At 40.2% G+C, this 14,887-nt stretch overlaps 1 protein-coding gene across 1 annotated transcript; it reads right to left on the bottom strand.

Annotated features, from left to right (window-relative positions):
* Nucleotides 1–614: 614 nt before the first annotated feature.
* Nucleotides 615–14,226, bottom strand: mthfr (methylenetetrahydrofolate reductase (NAD(P)H)). Its single transcript, XM_042004307.1, has 12 exons — nucleotides 13,758–14,226; nucleotides 13,304–13,561; nucleotides 10,414–10,652; nucleotides 8,532–8,642; nucleotides 8,237–8,430; nucleotides 6,272–6,522; nucleotides 5,955–6,089; nucleotides 5,632–5,812; nucleotides 2,432–2,614; nucleotides 2,243–2,344; nucleotides 2,052–2,171; nucleotides 615–1,215 (listed from the first exon to the last, which is right to left on the bottom strand). The coding sequence occupies exons 2-12, from the start codon at nucleotides 13,546–13,548 to the stop codon at nucleotides 994–996; spliced, it is 1,983 nt and encodes a 660-aa protein (XP_041860241.1). The 5' UTR covers nucleotides 13,549–13,561; nucleotides 13,758–14,226; the 3' UTR covers nucleotides 615–993.
* Between the last annotated feature and the right edge of the window lie 661 nt (nucleotides 14,227–14,887).

Below are 14,887 nucleotides of genomic sequence, written 5' to 3'. Positions count from 1 at the left end.
CCACAGGAGAATTTTATATACATTATATATATATATATATATATATATATATATATATATATATATATATATATATATATATATATATATATATATATATACACACTGTAGCAGGAAAATATACATGTGAATTTTATATTTGGGGTTAACTGATGGCAGGTGTGTACGCTATGTATGCTGTGATTAAAATTCAATCATCAAATACTTCAGCAGTATTATTTTAAGTGTTTTCATACTTATGCAACCAGGTAATTGTACATTTTCTTTTGTTTTTTATCTCTCCAAACCAGATTTGTTTGTTTTTCAACTGAATTGTACATATCGGTCACATTAAAAGAGGGAAATTTTAATACTTTAATATGTTTTGTGATCACATTAACCATATAAAAAATAGTTGTTTCATCAGCATAGTTTTTATATTTGCTGTATCTGAAACAAGACTTTTGATCATATGTATGCAGAAATATCCAAAGCAAAAAGGTCATGCACCTTTAAAACAAATGAGGCAGCAGGTGAATAGTGTTTGACACTCAGCATCACTCAAACATCAAATCTGCATCAACAGTGAACTACATCAGGCGGCACACACGATAAAAACTTAACATTCAACTAAATCCAACGTTTTCTCATAAAATTCATTTATTTAGGAAAAAGCACATTATGAAGGGCCATGATGTCATTTAGTGAGGTCTTTTGTTGTTTGCTGTTCATTAAATCAAAAATCAGTTTTTTGACAATAAAATGTGCAATTTATCAGCTGAGAAATGCATAGGATGAAGTTCCTCATCTCACTCAGGTGAGACAGGACAGCTTATTTCCCATAATGCTTCCTATTCACCCCAAATACCCACAAACACCTAAAAAAGCATTAAAATGCAGTTATTTACATTTCATACTAAAATCTCTATATAAAAAGGCACCTGTTACGATAACACAAAACCAGTTTTGTAGTGTTATTTCTTTTTTTTTAAAAAACGATGAATTGAAATGAGCTTATTCAGAGGCTGCCACGTCGCTGAGTGGATCTAGAGGCGCATCCAGCAGCTCAAACATATCATCGATGACCTGCCACAGACAGTTCTCCAGAGGAAAGTCATTATCCACCAGGTTGACCAGGAAGTAGTTGTCGTGGATGTATTTGATGATCATTCGTGAAGGCGACTCGTCTTCGTAGAGCTTCGCCCACTGCTCGATCCACAAAGCGAAGGCCTCGTCCTGAGGAAACACGAGGACAGGCTGGGTGAGGGGAACGGGTGGTTTTGTAGGAACTGGACCTGCTATTGTTTTAAAAGTGCGTCATATGAAAATGAGGACAAACATGTTTCACTGCAGATGTAACTGCAACTCCATGTTTATAAGAAGCTTGGAAGTGAACTTTCTTTGTTGACCACAAAACAGACATCATGCATCATGTCCTCTATGGATGACAGTTGATGATATTTATTGGATTATGCTACGTGGTCATGTAACGTCATCAGTTATCACCCATGTTTAGCCTACTGCAGCTGATAGAGAAGGCTGAGCTTTAATATTATTATTTAGTTTCATTACTTTGTCATTTTTCCTCGACTCTGTCTCACCTGTCTGTCTCTGCACACGACCTGTAAGTCTCATGACCTGGCATTTACCTGCAAAGTAGGGCCGACTGGCTCCTCCTTCTAACTTAGAAAGCGACTGATATTTAACAATGTAAAAGAAAAGAAACAATTTCTACTAACATGTTTACACAAAAAATAGCTTATGAAAGGACAACTTATGAAAGAATTTAAAAGATTAGTTAGAAGACCCTGATTAATGAAATCCATTAACATATGATGAGGACCTGTCAATCACAAGCTGGCCCCGTGTGATTGACAGTGGCATATACAGTAAAATATACTTCAGTCTGACACGGACCAAGATGTAAATCCACATCCAATAATGGGCATTAAGAATAAATAAACTGATAACTTTTATAAAAAGTTTTGTTTCCCTTTAAACTTGGAGCTTACTGTTCTGGAGAATTATGGCCAAATATTCCCGATTTCTGAAGAAAGACGGGACAATCTTACCTTCCAGTACATGAAGCTGACTGGATCCACTACAGTTGGCTGAACAATCTCCCTGCCTGGGAAGATCCCCCACGTCACAGCGTTGGGCTGCATCTCGTGGGCGTTGGTCATGTTACGTCCCTGCACACAAATATTCATGCTGATGTGCTGGTCACGCACACACTGACAGAACTGCTGCTGCTCAAACTTACATGTACGTTAACAATGTGGTAGTTCACGCGGGGCTCGTATTTCTTTATCACTTTAAGAAGAGCTGTCACATTTTCACTGGAAGTGAAAAACTCCAGATAGGCCTGTTGGATGACAAACATGAACACTGAAGCAACAGATCAGACAACAGAAGCTTCCTTCATAATCTGGATACAAACAAGAGTTCCCACCTTCTGGAAGACGTAGCCCCCTGGAGGTCCCCAGCCGACCACCGGGTCTGTGGATGGTTTGCCGTTGATGCTGGGCTGAGAGTTGATGGTGAGGACGCCTCGCCTGTTCACCTTCTCCAGCTCGTCCTTCATCAGGTTGGTCTCTGGGGCCAGAGGCTCATCGTTCCACGGTAAACACATCACCTAGCAAACAAGGAAAAGTAGTTTTTACATGTGAACAATGGTTCTGTGGTTTATTAGGAGGCTGCTGGTTTCAGCTTTGCCCCTTTTTACAAGTAAATATAGCTTTAAGCTGAATTTAAACTCGCACTGCGAGTGTAAAGGTTGTGTAAGTCTTTGAACTCAAGTCCAAGTCAAGTCGCAGGACACTTGTTTGTAATGAGTAACCTGCCATGTGACGTCTGCCGTCCGGTCTGCTTAGAAGATGTATTATAATATCCAAATAATTTAAAATCCGTACTCATCCTTTCTCTACCAGCATTTAGTAACAGCACTGATCTTTAGCCTAAACTGAAATACTCTGTCTTGGAAAACCTGGAGATGAACATAGAATTTTATTCAGATTAATAAATATCATCTTAAAATTACTTATCCAAGAGTTTTTAATGTGAACCGAAATCCATCTGGACCCACTGAGAAAATGAAAATAGTAAAACTGCAGTTCATAGATTTTTTTCCAGAATGCAGAGACTAATATGAAGCACTTTATCACCACCTGTCCTGCAGGTTTTAGACATCCTGCTTTAACACACCTGATCCAGTGACAGCTTGTTTTCAGGTTCTGGACAAGTTCTGGCCTCTTAACGACACATTAATAATTTGACTCAAGTGTGTTGGAGCAGGTAAACGTGTAAAATCTGCATGACAGTGGTCACATGGCCAAAGTTGGTGATCCTGCGCTAGTGCATCAGAAAATCTTTATATTTCATTTAAATGGCTTGAAATGACTCTGCAGGATGAATACAGAAAATATTGATTTGGAACATTTTAAAATTTAATAATAATAATAAAAAAAACTCAGTATTTTAAATAATTTAGATCCAGTACTTGCAGACCCAATAAATATTTTAAGTCTTGATTGCGAGTCCAAGTCAAAATTGTCAAAATTTCTTGCAGTGTGTTTTGTCCCTTCAGTGTTTCTGTAGTCAGTTCAGACAGATAATGGATGCATGGTAACCACTAGCTTGCCAATGGTAATTTACATAGATGTTAACTTAACTTATAGTCTTTTACACATTTTACACAGATTCAAATCTTACGTGATTTCTCTGAGACAATGAATGTATTACCAGTGAGGTACTGATGTATCTTCTGTATGCTTGCTTAGTTTTACAGTTTTCCTAAGTAAAGGTTTCAACACGGATTCAGCCTCAGATCTGCCGAGCTGTTGCAGCTGGGTTAGCCAGACACGCAAGCGACGGCAGAATTCATCATTATTATCATCAATTATGTTCTGTTGCTGCACCAACGCAGAATCGTCCACATCACAATGCATCGTAGAAACGATTAAATTCACCACCCCTAGTCAGAATGCAGAAGTGAACAGACCAGCTTTGATTTTTAGTAAATAGCAACTAAATATGGAGGCGCATCAGATCCAAGAGGCCTTAGGTTGATCGGAATTCTATCATAACTTTTACCCAATTCTTCCACGTCTGATCACCAGTTATTTCTCCTGTCCAGAGCCGCCTATCGCTCCACACATATGTATGTTTTGGTTGTGTTTACCCACAATGCCATGCGCTGAACCCACCATGCACTTTCTCCTGTAGTCTGCTTCCTGTATCTGTCCCATTTAAAACGGATTGAGATTCACGTTTGTAGGCGGACTGAGTCCGCTTCTTTGATCCGAATCAGTGTGGACCTTTCCACAGACGGACTAGGATACGAATGAAAAAGGTGTGAATGCTTTTTAAGTCCCAGCACAGATGCTGTCTATGAGGGTGCTGAGCTTCTAAAATTACAGCAGCAACCTGAAAGTGACTGCAGCGACATCAACATGTTATCATCAGATCCAATTTCAGAGTCATTTTGTGCCTAACAACAAAGACAGAAAAAAATGTGAACAACAGCAGCTTTACTGGGAATACTGTATTTAAATATGAGCAAAGAATGAGGAAAAAGAACAGACTTGATAAATCATCTGTGAAGGAAGGAAATACCTCCCACATGTTGCCTTGCTAGAATAATTTTTGTTTAATGCCCCAAGCACAACCTGCTGAGAGCAGACCATCAGCAAAAAAAAACAAAAACTTTTGCAGTCAATTAGAATTTAATTTGCCAAAAAAATAAAAATAAAAAACAAAAAGCTAAATCTTCAAAGAAGACCGCAACGGATGCTTCTCTGTAGCTGCGTTTCCATTAAAGTTTTCTCAAAATAAAAGCGATATTTCTAAAACTTTGACAAAGTACAGCTGCTATTTGCAGGTGTTTCCACTGAATGGCGTTTAGCACATTAGCTGCAATTCTCGTAAAATCCCGTCCACCAGACTCCACGTTGAGGAGGAAGATTTCTAATTCCTTGTAAAACTCTGCATTTCGCTGTTGTTTGCTATCAAGCATGACTGTCATATTTTTCTCTTTAATTATTTCTAAAAAGATTTCCATTTCCTCCTCCGTCCATACATGCTGTGCATCTTTACTTGAAATGAACTGGTCGCGTGACCTCCAACGTCACACCAGGTGACGCGTAAATGCAAAAAAAAGTGTTTCCTTTACACTTTTATGATATATCGACATGTCTGAAAAACACTTCATGAGAGCATTAATCTAAATGTAGGTGTTTCAACTAGCTCTGTTTTATTGTGATCTTTAGGTTGTGTGCAGGTCTAGGGGTGATGGAAACGCAGCTTATGTCTATATGCAACTCATGTAAGCATAGTGATTATATAACTGCTGTTTAGCAAGGTCAGTACTGCTGATACTGCCGCTGCAAGGCTGCAGGAGTGGAGCTGTAATCTGACACATAAGATGGATTCAATTCTGATATTACATCCGATTTATTTAAACCCGGCATGAGGAATCGCCTCAGTTTGAACACAGTTGACCCAACTAGCCTAACAGAAACGTAACGTAGAGAAAACGTCTAATCAGTGATAGAAACTCACTTGAAGGAACATGGACAGCAGCAGCAGAACAGACAGGGGAAAAACACAGTTTATTTAGGGAACGTCATCAGACATCGAGCCCGGCTCATGTACCTTGTGTCCGGTTCGGTTCGGCTGTGATGTGATGTAGCAGGTGAAAACCTCATAAACGCTTTGTTCGTTCATCAGTTCCTCACCCCACATCTGCAGAAGTGCATCTTTTGATGATTTGCTCTTCAGGTAGAAAAGGTAGTAGTCGTTTAACTCGCCAAAAGCTGGAGATGAAGAGTTTCCCCTGAAGACAACAGCAGGACACACAGCTTCACAAAGAGCAAACTTTACATTATCGCCCACTGAAGCTAAATAAAACTCTTCATATAGCATTTATTTACAAATAAAGTAATTCAAGGTCAGAATCAGTGTGCGATCAAATCTACCATCTGCCGTTAGGGAACTCGTCCCAGTCTTGGGTTCTGTAGATGTAGCTCTTGGGTCTGGAGGCCCAGAAGATGGGCCGAACGTCCTCCACTTTCCGTTTAGGATTTGCACTCGTGGCCCAGGGAAGAGGCCGTCTGGGACAGGAAACAAGCTCTGAGACCGGAACCATTTTCAAACTAATCTAACACGCTGGGAAGCCTCGTTAAACAGGACTCAGGCAGGTGTGCAAATCTTTATTATCCTCTTTTTGTTCACAGAATATAAACAGAGAGGAGGAGGTGGAAGCAGCTGGAAAATGAAGTGTTTCTGAGCTGACCTGGGGTCCTCGATCCAGAGTCCCAGCTGTCGGAGAACCTCCATGGTGGCAACTTCTCGATTCAGAGTGTAGAAGTGGAGACCTGGAACCTTCCCGCTGTCCAGCAGCACGCGGCACATCTCCACCGCCTGATGGATGCCATAGTTACGGATAGCAGCGTCGTTGTCTTTGATGGGTTCAATGACTTTGGTGATCTCCTCAGGTATCTCCAGCTTCGACAGCTTGACGAGTTGCCGTAGCGACTGGTAACCCTGGAAACCAACAAGAAAAATCCAGCTGTATAACCATTTAGTACACAGGAATGTATCCAGCACTCACCAGAACATTTCTGAACTCATTTCCCATTTTCCCAGCAATATATGAAGAATAGAATATAAAAATACAGAAATATTTTTAAAAATGTACGAATGGATTAGATTTTTTTTATTCCTTTTTACTTTATTTTAACTTAGTTGTCATTTTATTTAGAAATGGTGCCGTTTGGACCAAATTATCTTCTGAATAACAATAAAGGAGGGCAACAAGCTCAGGTGATTAACGACGGAGGAGGTGAACTTTGGAGGAGCTCCAGGTCATGAACTCATTAAGTGGGTTAATAAAACGCGACACGTGCACAGCTGTTAATGAACGTCTGCTTCACCTGCAGTATTTGAGTCTTTTTAATCACTTGGAAGTATAAAAAATGTTTTTAGATTTTTTTAAAATTTACCTCTTCATTCAATGTTTGTGTTTTTCATGTATTTTTGTACTTGCATGTTAGTGGGTGCAAACCTTTAACAAGCACTATAAATCCACACGTATGAACATGAACTCCACATGTAACTCTGATCCAGGAACACTGATCTCTCTGTTGACCTTTACTCCGAATTCTACATGGAAAGTCTCATAAAACGTAGTCGAGCAAAAAGAAATGAGTTAAACTCACAGCAGATTCCTGGAAATGTGATTTGCTGACATGATTTAACAGTTTCTATGACCTGATTTTACTGTACTGTCAAAAAAACCCGTTCAGCAGGAAAAAAAGAAAAGTTTCCAGGACTGTTGGATAACAGAAGTTCCACAAAAAAAGAACAAAAAATTAAATAAAATAATTTACACCATATAGAAAAGAAGTTGACATGTAAAGACAAACGACACATAATAAAATAACTTTTTGTTTATTTGATTATTTTTGCACTCAGACGGGACCATTAATAGATTTTGATTTATGGTTTAGGTAAAAAAAGCAACAGATAAATAGATTTAATCACAATACTGGAGCAGAAACCTGAGGAAAGGTTAGAGGGGAAGCAAGGACAAACAGAAAAAGAAAAAACAAGAACAACTTTTAAAGCAGTATGGAAGGAAGAGGAAAAAGAAAAATAAATGAATAAAGATTAAAAATATAAAAAAAAAACACACACATTTTATAAAAAAAACAAGAATATTTGAAAACTGAATGTGAAAACGAGCTAAAAAGATAATCTGTTTTACCTTTAGTGTTTATATTATATTATATTATATTATATTAGATCTTTAATTTTGATTCTGCTTTGTTGTTGGCGCCTTATCTCTATGTCAGTCTGTAACATGAAAGGTGAAATCATCCTAATCAATCATGAAAATTTACTTTGTTTTTAATCTGAATTTCATGATTCAGTCAAACAAAAACCTTCAGTTTGTCTTTTTAAAACCAACAAAACAGAAAAGTAAAGAACATTTATCTTAAGAGTTTAGGGACATGAAGTAAATCCCTGTAAGGAACAAACTACAGTCACCATAAGAAACAGGAAAGACTCGCCTGTTTTTATTGAATTATTCGTTTGCTTGGCTCGATCTGTTTAGGTGCTTAGCTTGGAAGGAGCCAGTAAGACACGTATCATATCAAAGTAAAACCTGGAGGAGGTCATTAAGTGCGTCTACGTTTCTTGGTTTCATAATAATGATTAACGATATTCCTTGTTCTTGGAAGAGGCCGTGAGCTACCTGAATGGGGAAGATTCCAGGCAGGATGGGACATGTGATGCCGACCGCCCGGCAGTCATCCAGGAACTTCAGGAAGGTGTCGGCCCTGAAAAACAGCTGAGTGATGACAAAGTCTGCTCCGGCATCCACCTTCTCCTTCAGGTGTCTGACGTCATCCTCGTAGCTCTCTGCCTCAGGATGGCCTGTGGGGTAGCCTGGACACACACACGGACACACACGCAAGCACAGTTTCAGGTAAACGAATGAAACACGTAGAATTCGGCATCGCTCAGCATCGATCGGGGTGAAGACGTACCAGCAACACAGATGTCAAAGTATTCATCGAACTCTGATCGGATGTGTTTAACGAGGTCGACGGCATAGTTGAAGCCTCCCTCCTCTTCCTCCCAGTCAGCTCCCACTGGGTCTGGGGTTAAAAAGACAGCCTTGAGTGTTTATTATTCACTGGTCCCATTGACGGGGAGAACATGCAAACTCCACACGGGTTTCCCCAAAAAACATGCTGCTGTGTTTAAGAAATGTTCAGTATGTAAAAAATAAATTATATTCCTTTTTATTGATTGTGTTTGTGGTGCACTGGGAGCAGTGCTGGTTTCCAGTCTAACTGTGATGGGACTTCTTCAGCAGTCACCCCAACTAGTCTGAACTCTGCTGGGCTGTTCAAGAGGGGGACCGAGAGGGCGGGGGGCTGACCTTCAACATGGATGAGAGCTTCATCCTCCTCTCTCCCACTACCTCTACTGGGTTTAAGGGGCATTCCAGTACAGCCAAGCCAGCAACGGATGCAAGGAACATCCATCACTGATTAATACATCCAACTGTACTTCTATCAAATCCAACGGAATCCCGGCGTTCCTGACGTACGAGGATCAGCTTGACATCACAGGTTCTTCTTTGAGGTTCTTTTAGTTGTTTATAAACGTCTTAATGGTCTTGGTTCTTCTTATTTATCTGACCTCCTTTTAAATTATGAGCCCTCACAGACCCTAAGGTCCTCTGGTACCGGCCTGTTAGTTGTTCCCACAGTCAGAACCAGAACCTTTGCTGAGGCCTGGTCTGTGGAACATCCTGCCAGAGAACCTCAGGGATGCAGAGACTTTTGATGTGTTTAGCTTTGCTGTTCAGTCTTTTTAAATCGTATTTATTTTATCATAATTTTTATAATTATCACTTATCTAATTATATACTTTTCTATTTATTTTAAATACCACCTATTTATGTGGCTCTCTGTTTTTATGAACTCCTTTATATTATTTTATTATACTTTATTTATTCATTTCCCTGAACTCCTTTATCTGTATTTTTCTTGTCGCTCTTTTCAGTTTTTATTGTTTATAAGCTTATTTAATCTAGTTTTTGCTTTTTAACTCCAGTGTTTCCTCCTGGGGATCCTCCACACCGGTAGCTCTACCTGCTCTGTCTGCTGGGTTGTTGCCATGGTGACTGCCCTTGTCTGGGTGGCTGGGGGTCCTGCACTGCAGCCCTGTGGCTGTGGTGTGGTTCCTGTGGTGGTGCCCTCTGTGGGCATGGGGGGGCTGGCTTCCGATGTGACTGGATCCTCAAGAGATTGTTTCCTCACAGCAGCGTCAAGCCATATGTTTTCATTCTACTGATGTTTTTATACTTATATTCAGTTAAGAGACAGTAACTAGGGGTGGGGTATTTTTAAGCTGTTATATACTCCGGTGTGTGAAGGTTTTTAAATTTAGTTTTTAATGTGCATAATTTATTATGTGAAGCACTTTGTGTAGCTTTGTGCAAAAGTTTAGGTTGAAAAAAACCTAGTTCCCTTTGGAAGGGAGGTAAGGTCTGAACAGAAATACAAGTTTGACTTTTCAGGGTCTGCTTGTTACCAGGAGAAAAACCTTTGTTCCAAGAGCTTCCTCTCCCCCAAACTGGTGGTGTGCACCAGAAAGCACTGTTGTTTCACAGCAAGAAGATTCCAGAAGAAGATTTGAGCCTTAGTTGGGCTTTCTACACGGCGTTTGCATGTTCTCCCCTGTGCATACACGTGCACCCCTCCACCCTAACCCCACAACCTTAAATCTGTTTAAGAAGAAATATAAAATGGATACAAGCAGAATATCCAACCAGAAACCAGTAAACTGTTTCACCTCCTTAAAGACCTTCTCAGTCGTTTCTTAACAAGGTGAACTTCAGACAGTGATTTCTCTTACCTCCTCTCAGAGCCATTATGTTCTTGAGGCCCAGGTGCTTTGCTTTGGCCAGGTAACCTGTAATCTTATCCTTGGTTTGGTTGCAGCAGGTCAGGTGCAGGATGCTCTCCAGGCCACAGTAGTTGACTGCTGTGCTAGCAATCATCATGGATGAAGTCTCTTTGTCTGAGCCTGGGTCTCCTGCAGGGTGCCAGGTGATGTCGATAAACAGGGGCCCTCCAGAGCCCATACGGTCAAATCTAAAACCAGACGTGAACAGAAAAAAGGTTTACAACCACAAATGTTATAAAAATGCATAACTAAAAGGATGATCTCCATAAATGTGAGGGAAATTGTTATAGTTAAGAAACAAAAGTTCTTCAAAGAAGGATTAAAGGATAATTATTTCTCCCTCTACAGAGCAGAAAATTATCAAACCAGTCAAGCAATCTGAAGGAATTTCAATATAAAGACAACGGGCTGACATATATACATATATATATTTATATATATATATATATATATGTATATGTATATACATATATCTATATGTGTATATTAAACTAGGAATCTGCAGCTGCTTCTTTTACGATGAAATCTTAACTTTATTTCTTTAACTGAGCTTTCTCTTTCTGTTTTTATGTAATAAATTTTATCTTTTTAATCTTTGTTTTTCTAACACACTTGTATTTTTTCTGCACCTTAATGTTTTTATGTTTTGTGTAAAGCACTTTGAATTGTCTTGTACATGAAATGTGCTATACAAATAAATTTGCCTTGCCTAATATCCAAGTTTTCTTATAGTGCATTGAACATTGATGTATGAATGTGATTTGTATTAACAGATTCCATAAATGTTCATGCCCAGCCTTTGTTTCTGTCTAAGTTTTGATGTGATTAAGATTTTGCAATTTTGTGATCGTTTTCAAAATGCTGTATCTTAAGATACAGATTTAATCTTGGGCTCAAAATGTGAGGAATGTCCATGTTTGTCAACATTACATTACTATGCCCTAGAACAGGGGTGGCCAACGTCGGTCCTCGAGAGCCACAGTCCTGCAGGTTTTCCATGCACCCTGCACTGACACACCTGACTCAAACTAATGAGTCATTGTGCAAATCCTCATAGGCTGTTGGATCCATTTAATTTGAGTCAGGTGTGTTGGTGCAGGGATGCATGAAAAACCTGCTGGATTGTGGCTCTTGAGGACCGACGTTGGCCACCCCTACCCTAGAAGATCATAATTTTGGGTTATAAGCAAAAATGTGTTTTCAGTCAGTGTTTTCAGTGGCCATATTTGGACACCATCTTGAATAATGAAAGCATCTGAGGTGGGTCTTGCTCTTATATGAATGAGGACATATTTATCTACATTTGTGCCTAATGTCATGCTTCTAACCAGAAGTGATCAGCTCTTATGTAAACTGGCCCCTATCTGCCTGGCTGTGCTGCTTCTGCAAAATTTCCCAGGCAAAGGCGCCTCCTCTTTGGCTAAATTATATGCCACGTTTAACCAGGCAAACATCCAGTTTGTTTGTTTGTTTTTTTAAATACACGTCATTCTATCTTATCAGTAGTTTTCTCAACGATTGATTTTTACTTGTTCCATGGATCTCCAGGACAGCCTCCAGGTGCAGCTCAAACACTGGGATGAGTTTGATGGAGATTTTTGTTTCTAAAGCAAAGTAGCTTTAGAAAACCCTGCTCCAGCCTCAAACCTGGGGGGGGGGGGGGGGGGGGGGGGGTCTGTTCAGTCAGTTTAGGTGGTGTCATGCAGTTGGGACGCTGCAGAGGTCAAAAAACTCTCATCTTGATTTTCTTGTTCATTTGGCTTATATATTGTGAAAAGCTCCTAAATTGCTAAAGATAACAGATCACATTTAGACCAGAGCAAATTCCATCATATTCTATGTTTTACAATTGATTACAGTTTCATTGTCAAATTCTGGGATTATTCCATGTCCTTCTTTGTCGTTCTGGATGTCGAACGTGCACCGGTCACAATTTCCAACCAGCACACAACAGTTCAGTTCTGTGAAGGTTTGAGGCTGGATCAGGGTTCTGTGAAGGTTTGAGGCTGGATCAGGGTTCTGTGAAGGTTTGAGGCTGGATCAGGGTTCTGTGAAGGTTTGAGGCTGGATCAGGGTTCTGTGATGGTTTGCTGCATTCAAGCCAACTTCTGTTCCAGGGATGTCTATGCATCTTTCAACGTGATGATTAAAAACACCACAAACTGCATACACTACAAAGGCAAGATGGAGGAAGAGGAGGAAACGGTCTAGGAAACTAGACTGGCTAGCCAGGCTGAAGTTCTTACTTGATCTCAATGAAAAACGTAGGGAAACGTAATGCAACTATAGCGTCTCTGCACTGTTGCAGAAGGATCAAAAGGCTGCCAACATCCAAAAAAGAGCTTTAGAAAATCCTTCAAGAAGCCTGGAGAACTATTCCCCATGACTAGTTATATAAATTACAAGAAAAATTCTGAAAGAAGGTTCAGGTTGTGTTAAAGATTAAAGACACGCTTACCAAATATTGACTTTTATGCTCTCAGGATTTTATAAACTTTTTTTTTGCCCTATAAACTATATTTACATTTATAATTGCACATTTAAATAACCTGCCTGCACCTACTTATCTGGCGATATTCCAAAAAATTAGGAACAGCTCCAGTAAGGTGTATACGTAATTATGTGTGCTTTATATTGCTCATTATAAATATTCTTGTGGACATACAAAAACATTTTAATGAAAAAAAGTTAAGTTAAATGAGCTGGAAATAGTTGATGATACGCAACCCTTCTATGAATGGAGGCTGGATCTAAACATTAAAATAAATCATTAAAAACTGACGCCTTGTCGCGGATAGTCACACAGCTACATGTCCTGTATAAGTTTGGTTTCACGTGCCTTGATATCAGGTTGACAGCTCCACTGGCTGTGCGGGGAGGGAAGAACTCCAGAGAAAACCACTGGTCTCCGGACTCCATCCTCCTCCGCATCTTGTCCCGCAGCCTGTCCGTACGGTCTGCATCCAGCACCGGCGTGGAACACCGGGAGCTCTCCTTGGAGCTTTCCCCGCTGTTGCTGGCCCCGCTGGAGTCGCTCTTGCAGGACTGCCAGCTTCCGTCCACGCGCTGTACTTGGTTCACCATGACGTTGATCACACTTTGAGGGAAAATGCACACAAACCTAAATTATCTATACACTCGTCAGAGAAGTGTATTTATATTCTGACAACAGCCTGAGACAAAACCGTGATAGAAACACATGAGTCAATTCCAAATGATTGATAAAAAGCACCGATAAAATGCTCAGAAAAAAAGGCAGACCCCAAAATTGACCCCCCCATAATGAGTCCTACCTAATCCGTCCCTTTTCCGCAAGTTCCGCCTCTCAGGGTTTACAACAAATAAAGCGGTTTGATGTTGGTAATAACGTTGGTTCGCATAGAGACACTCTGTAATGTGACTGTAGTAAATTATATGAATGGGGGGACAATGGCAGCTCCCAAGACCTATTTCAAGCCTGCACGGTGTGTCGAGCTGTGTTTCCCTTTCGAGATCAGTTCCCCCCTTTAGCCCCGCCCCCTAAGCATGTGTATGGAAGCGCGTTCTCGCTGAAAACTCGCTCGTGGACCTGGACGTACTGTGCTCGTACCAGCTCTACGGAAAGGGTAAAGGCCAAAATAAGTGATTAGTTTAATTTAATGAAAAGCATAAAACGGGACTTTCTTATTGTAAAATTTTCTGACAACACTTTACGCTTTCTGAGCGTAGAACGCCACCTGAGTTTTAAGCAAGAGCGCGCTTCCGTCGACGTATGGACGGGGCGGCACTGTGTTGGGGTGGTCGTGGGGGGGGGGGGGGGGGGTCTATACACAGCTCGACACATGATGCGGCAGCTGCAAAGACGTATTTCAAGCATGGGGGGGGGGGTATCCTGTTGAGCACAGCTAGCTACCAACTTCTAAACAGTAAAAAAGCGCAGTTCAAAGCGCGGAAACACGTGTCAACACACAAGCTTTCAGTTAAACTCGACTGCGTTTTGTTTACGCTGAGTTAGCAAAGCAAACAATAACAGAGCGCGCGCCTTCAAGGCGCTTGAGTTGTGCCAGACGGATGGCAGCGTGGGAACCTGGTGCCGCATTCAATGCACCTCGAAAATAGGGAACTCAAGACGAATTTGACTAACGTGGCAGGAACTATGGGTTTATTTAGCAGCTTTTCTTTTCATATCAAACTTCCGTCGATAACCTTTTTACCTCACCTAAGTAAATAAAACAATTGAAAACAATTTATAGCATATTTAATTTAATAATTAGCATAGCCTAATTTGTGTGTTAGAACAGTCTTAAACGAAGAAAAAAAAAAAGCTGAAATTGACTGAATTTATTAGTTCAGTATAAAATTTATTCAAATAGATAAATTACAGTTATTTTCTGCTTCAAAACATTTTAGATTTTAGCAGCTCCAGTGTGTAAATTTATCTTAA

The sequence above is a fragment of the Melanotaenia boesemani genome, chromosome 13 (genome assembly GCF_017639745.1).
Source record: "Melanotaenia boesemani isolate fMelBoe1 chromosome 13, fMelBoe1.pri, whole genome shotgun sequence".
Taxonomy (NCBI): Eukaryota; Metazoa; Chordata; class Actinopteri; order Atheriniformes; family Melanotaeniidae; genus Melanotaenia; species Melanotaenia boesemani.
This window is presented reverse-complemented; position numbering and strand designations above follow the sequence as displayed.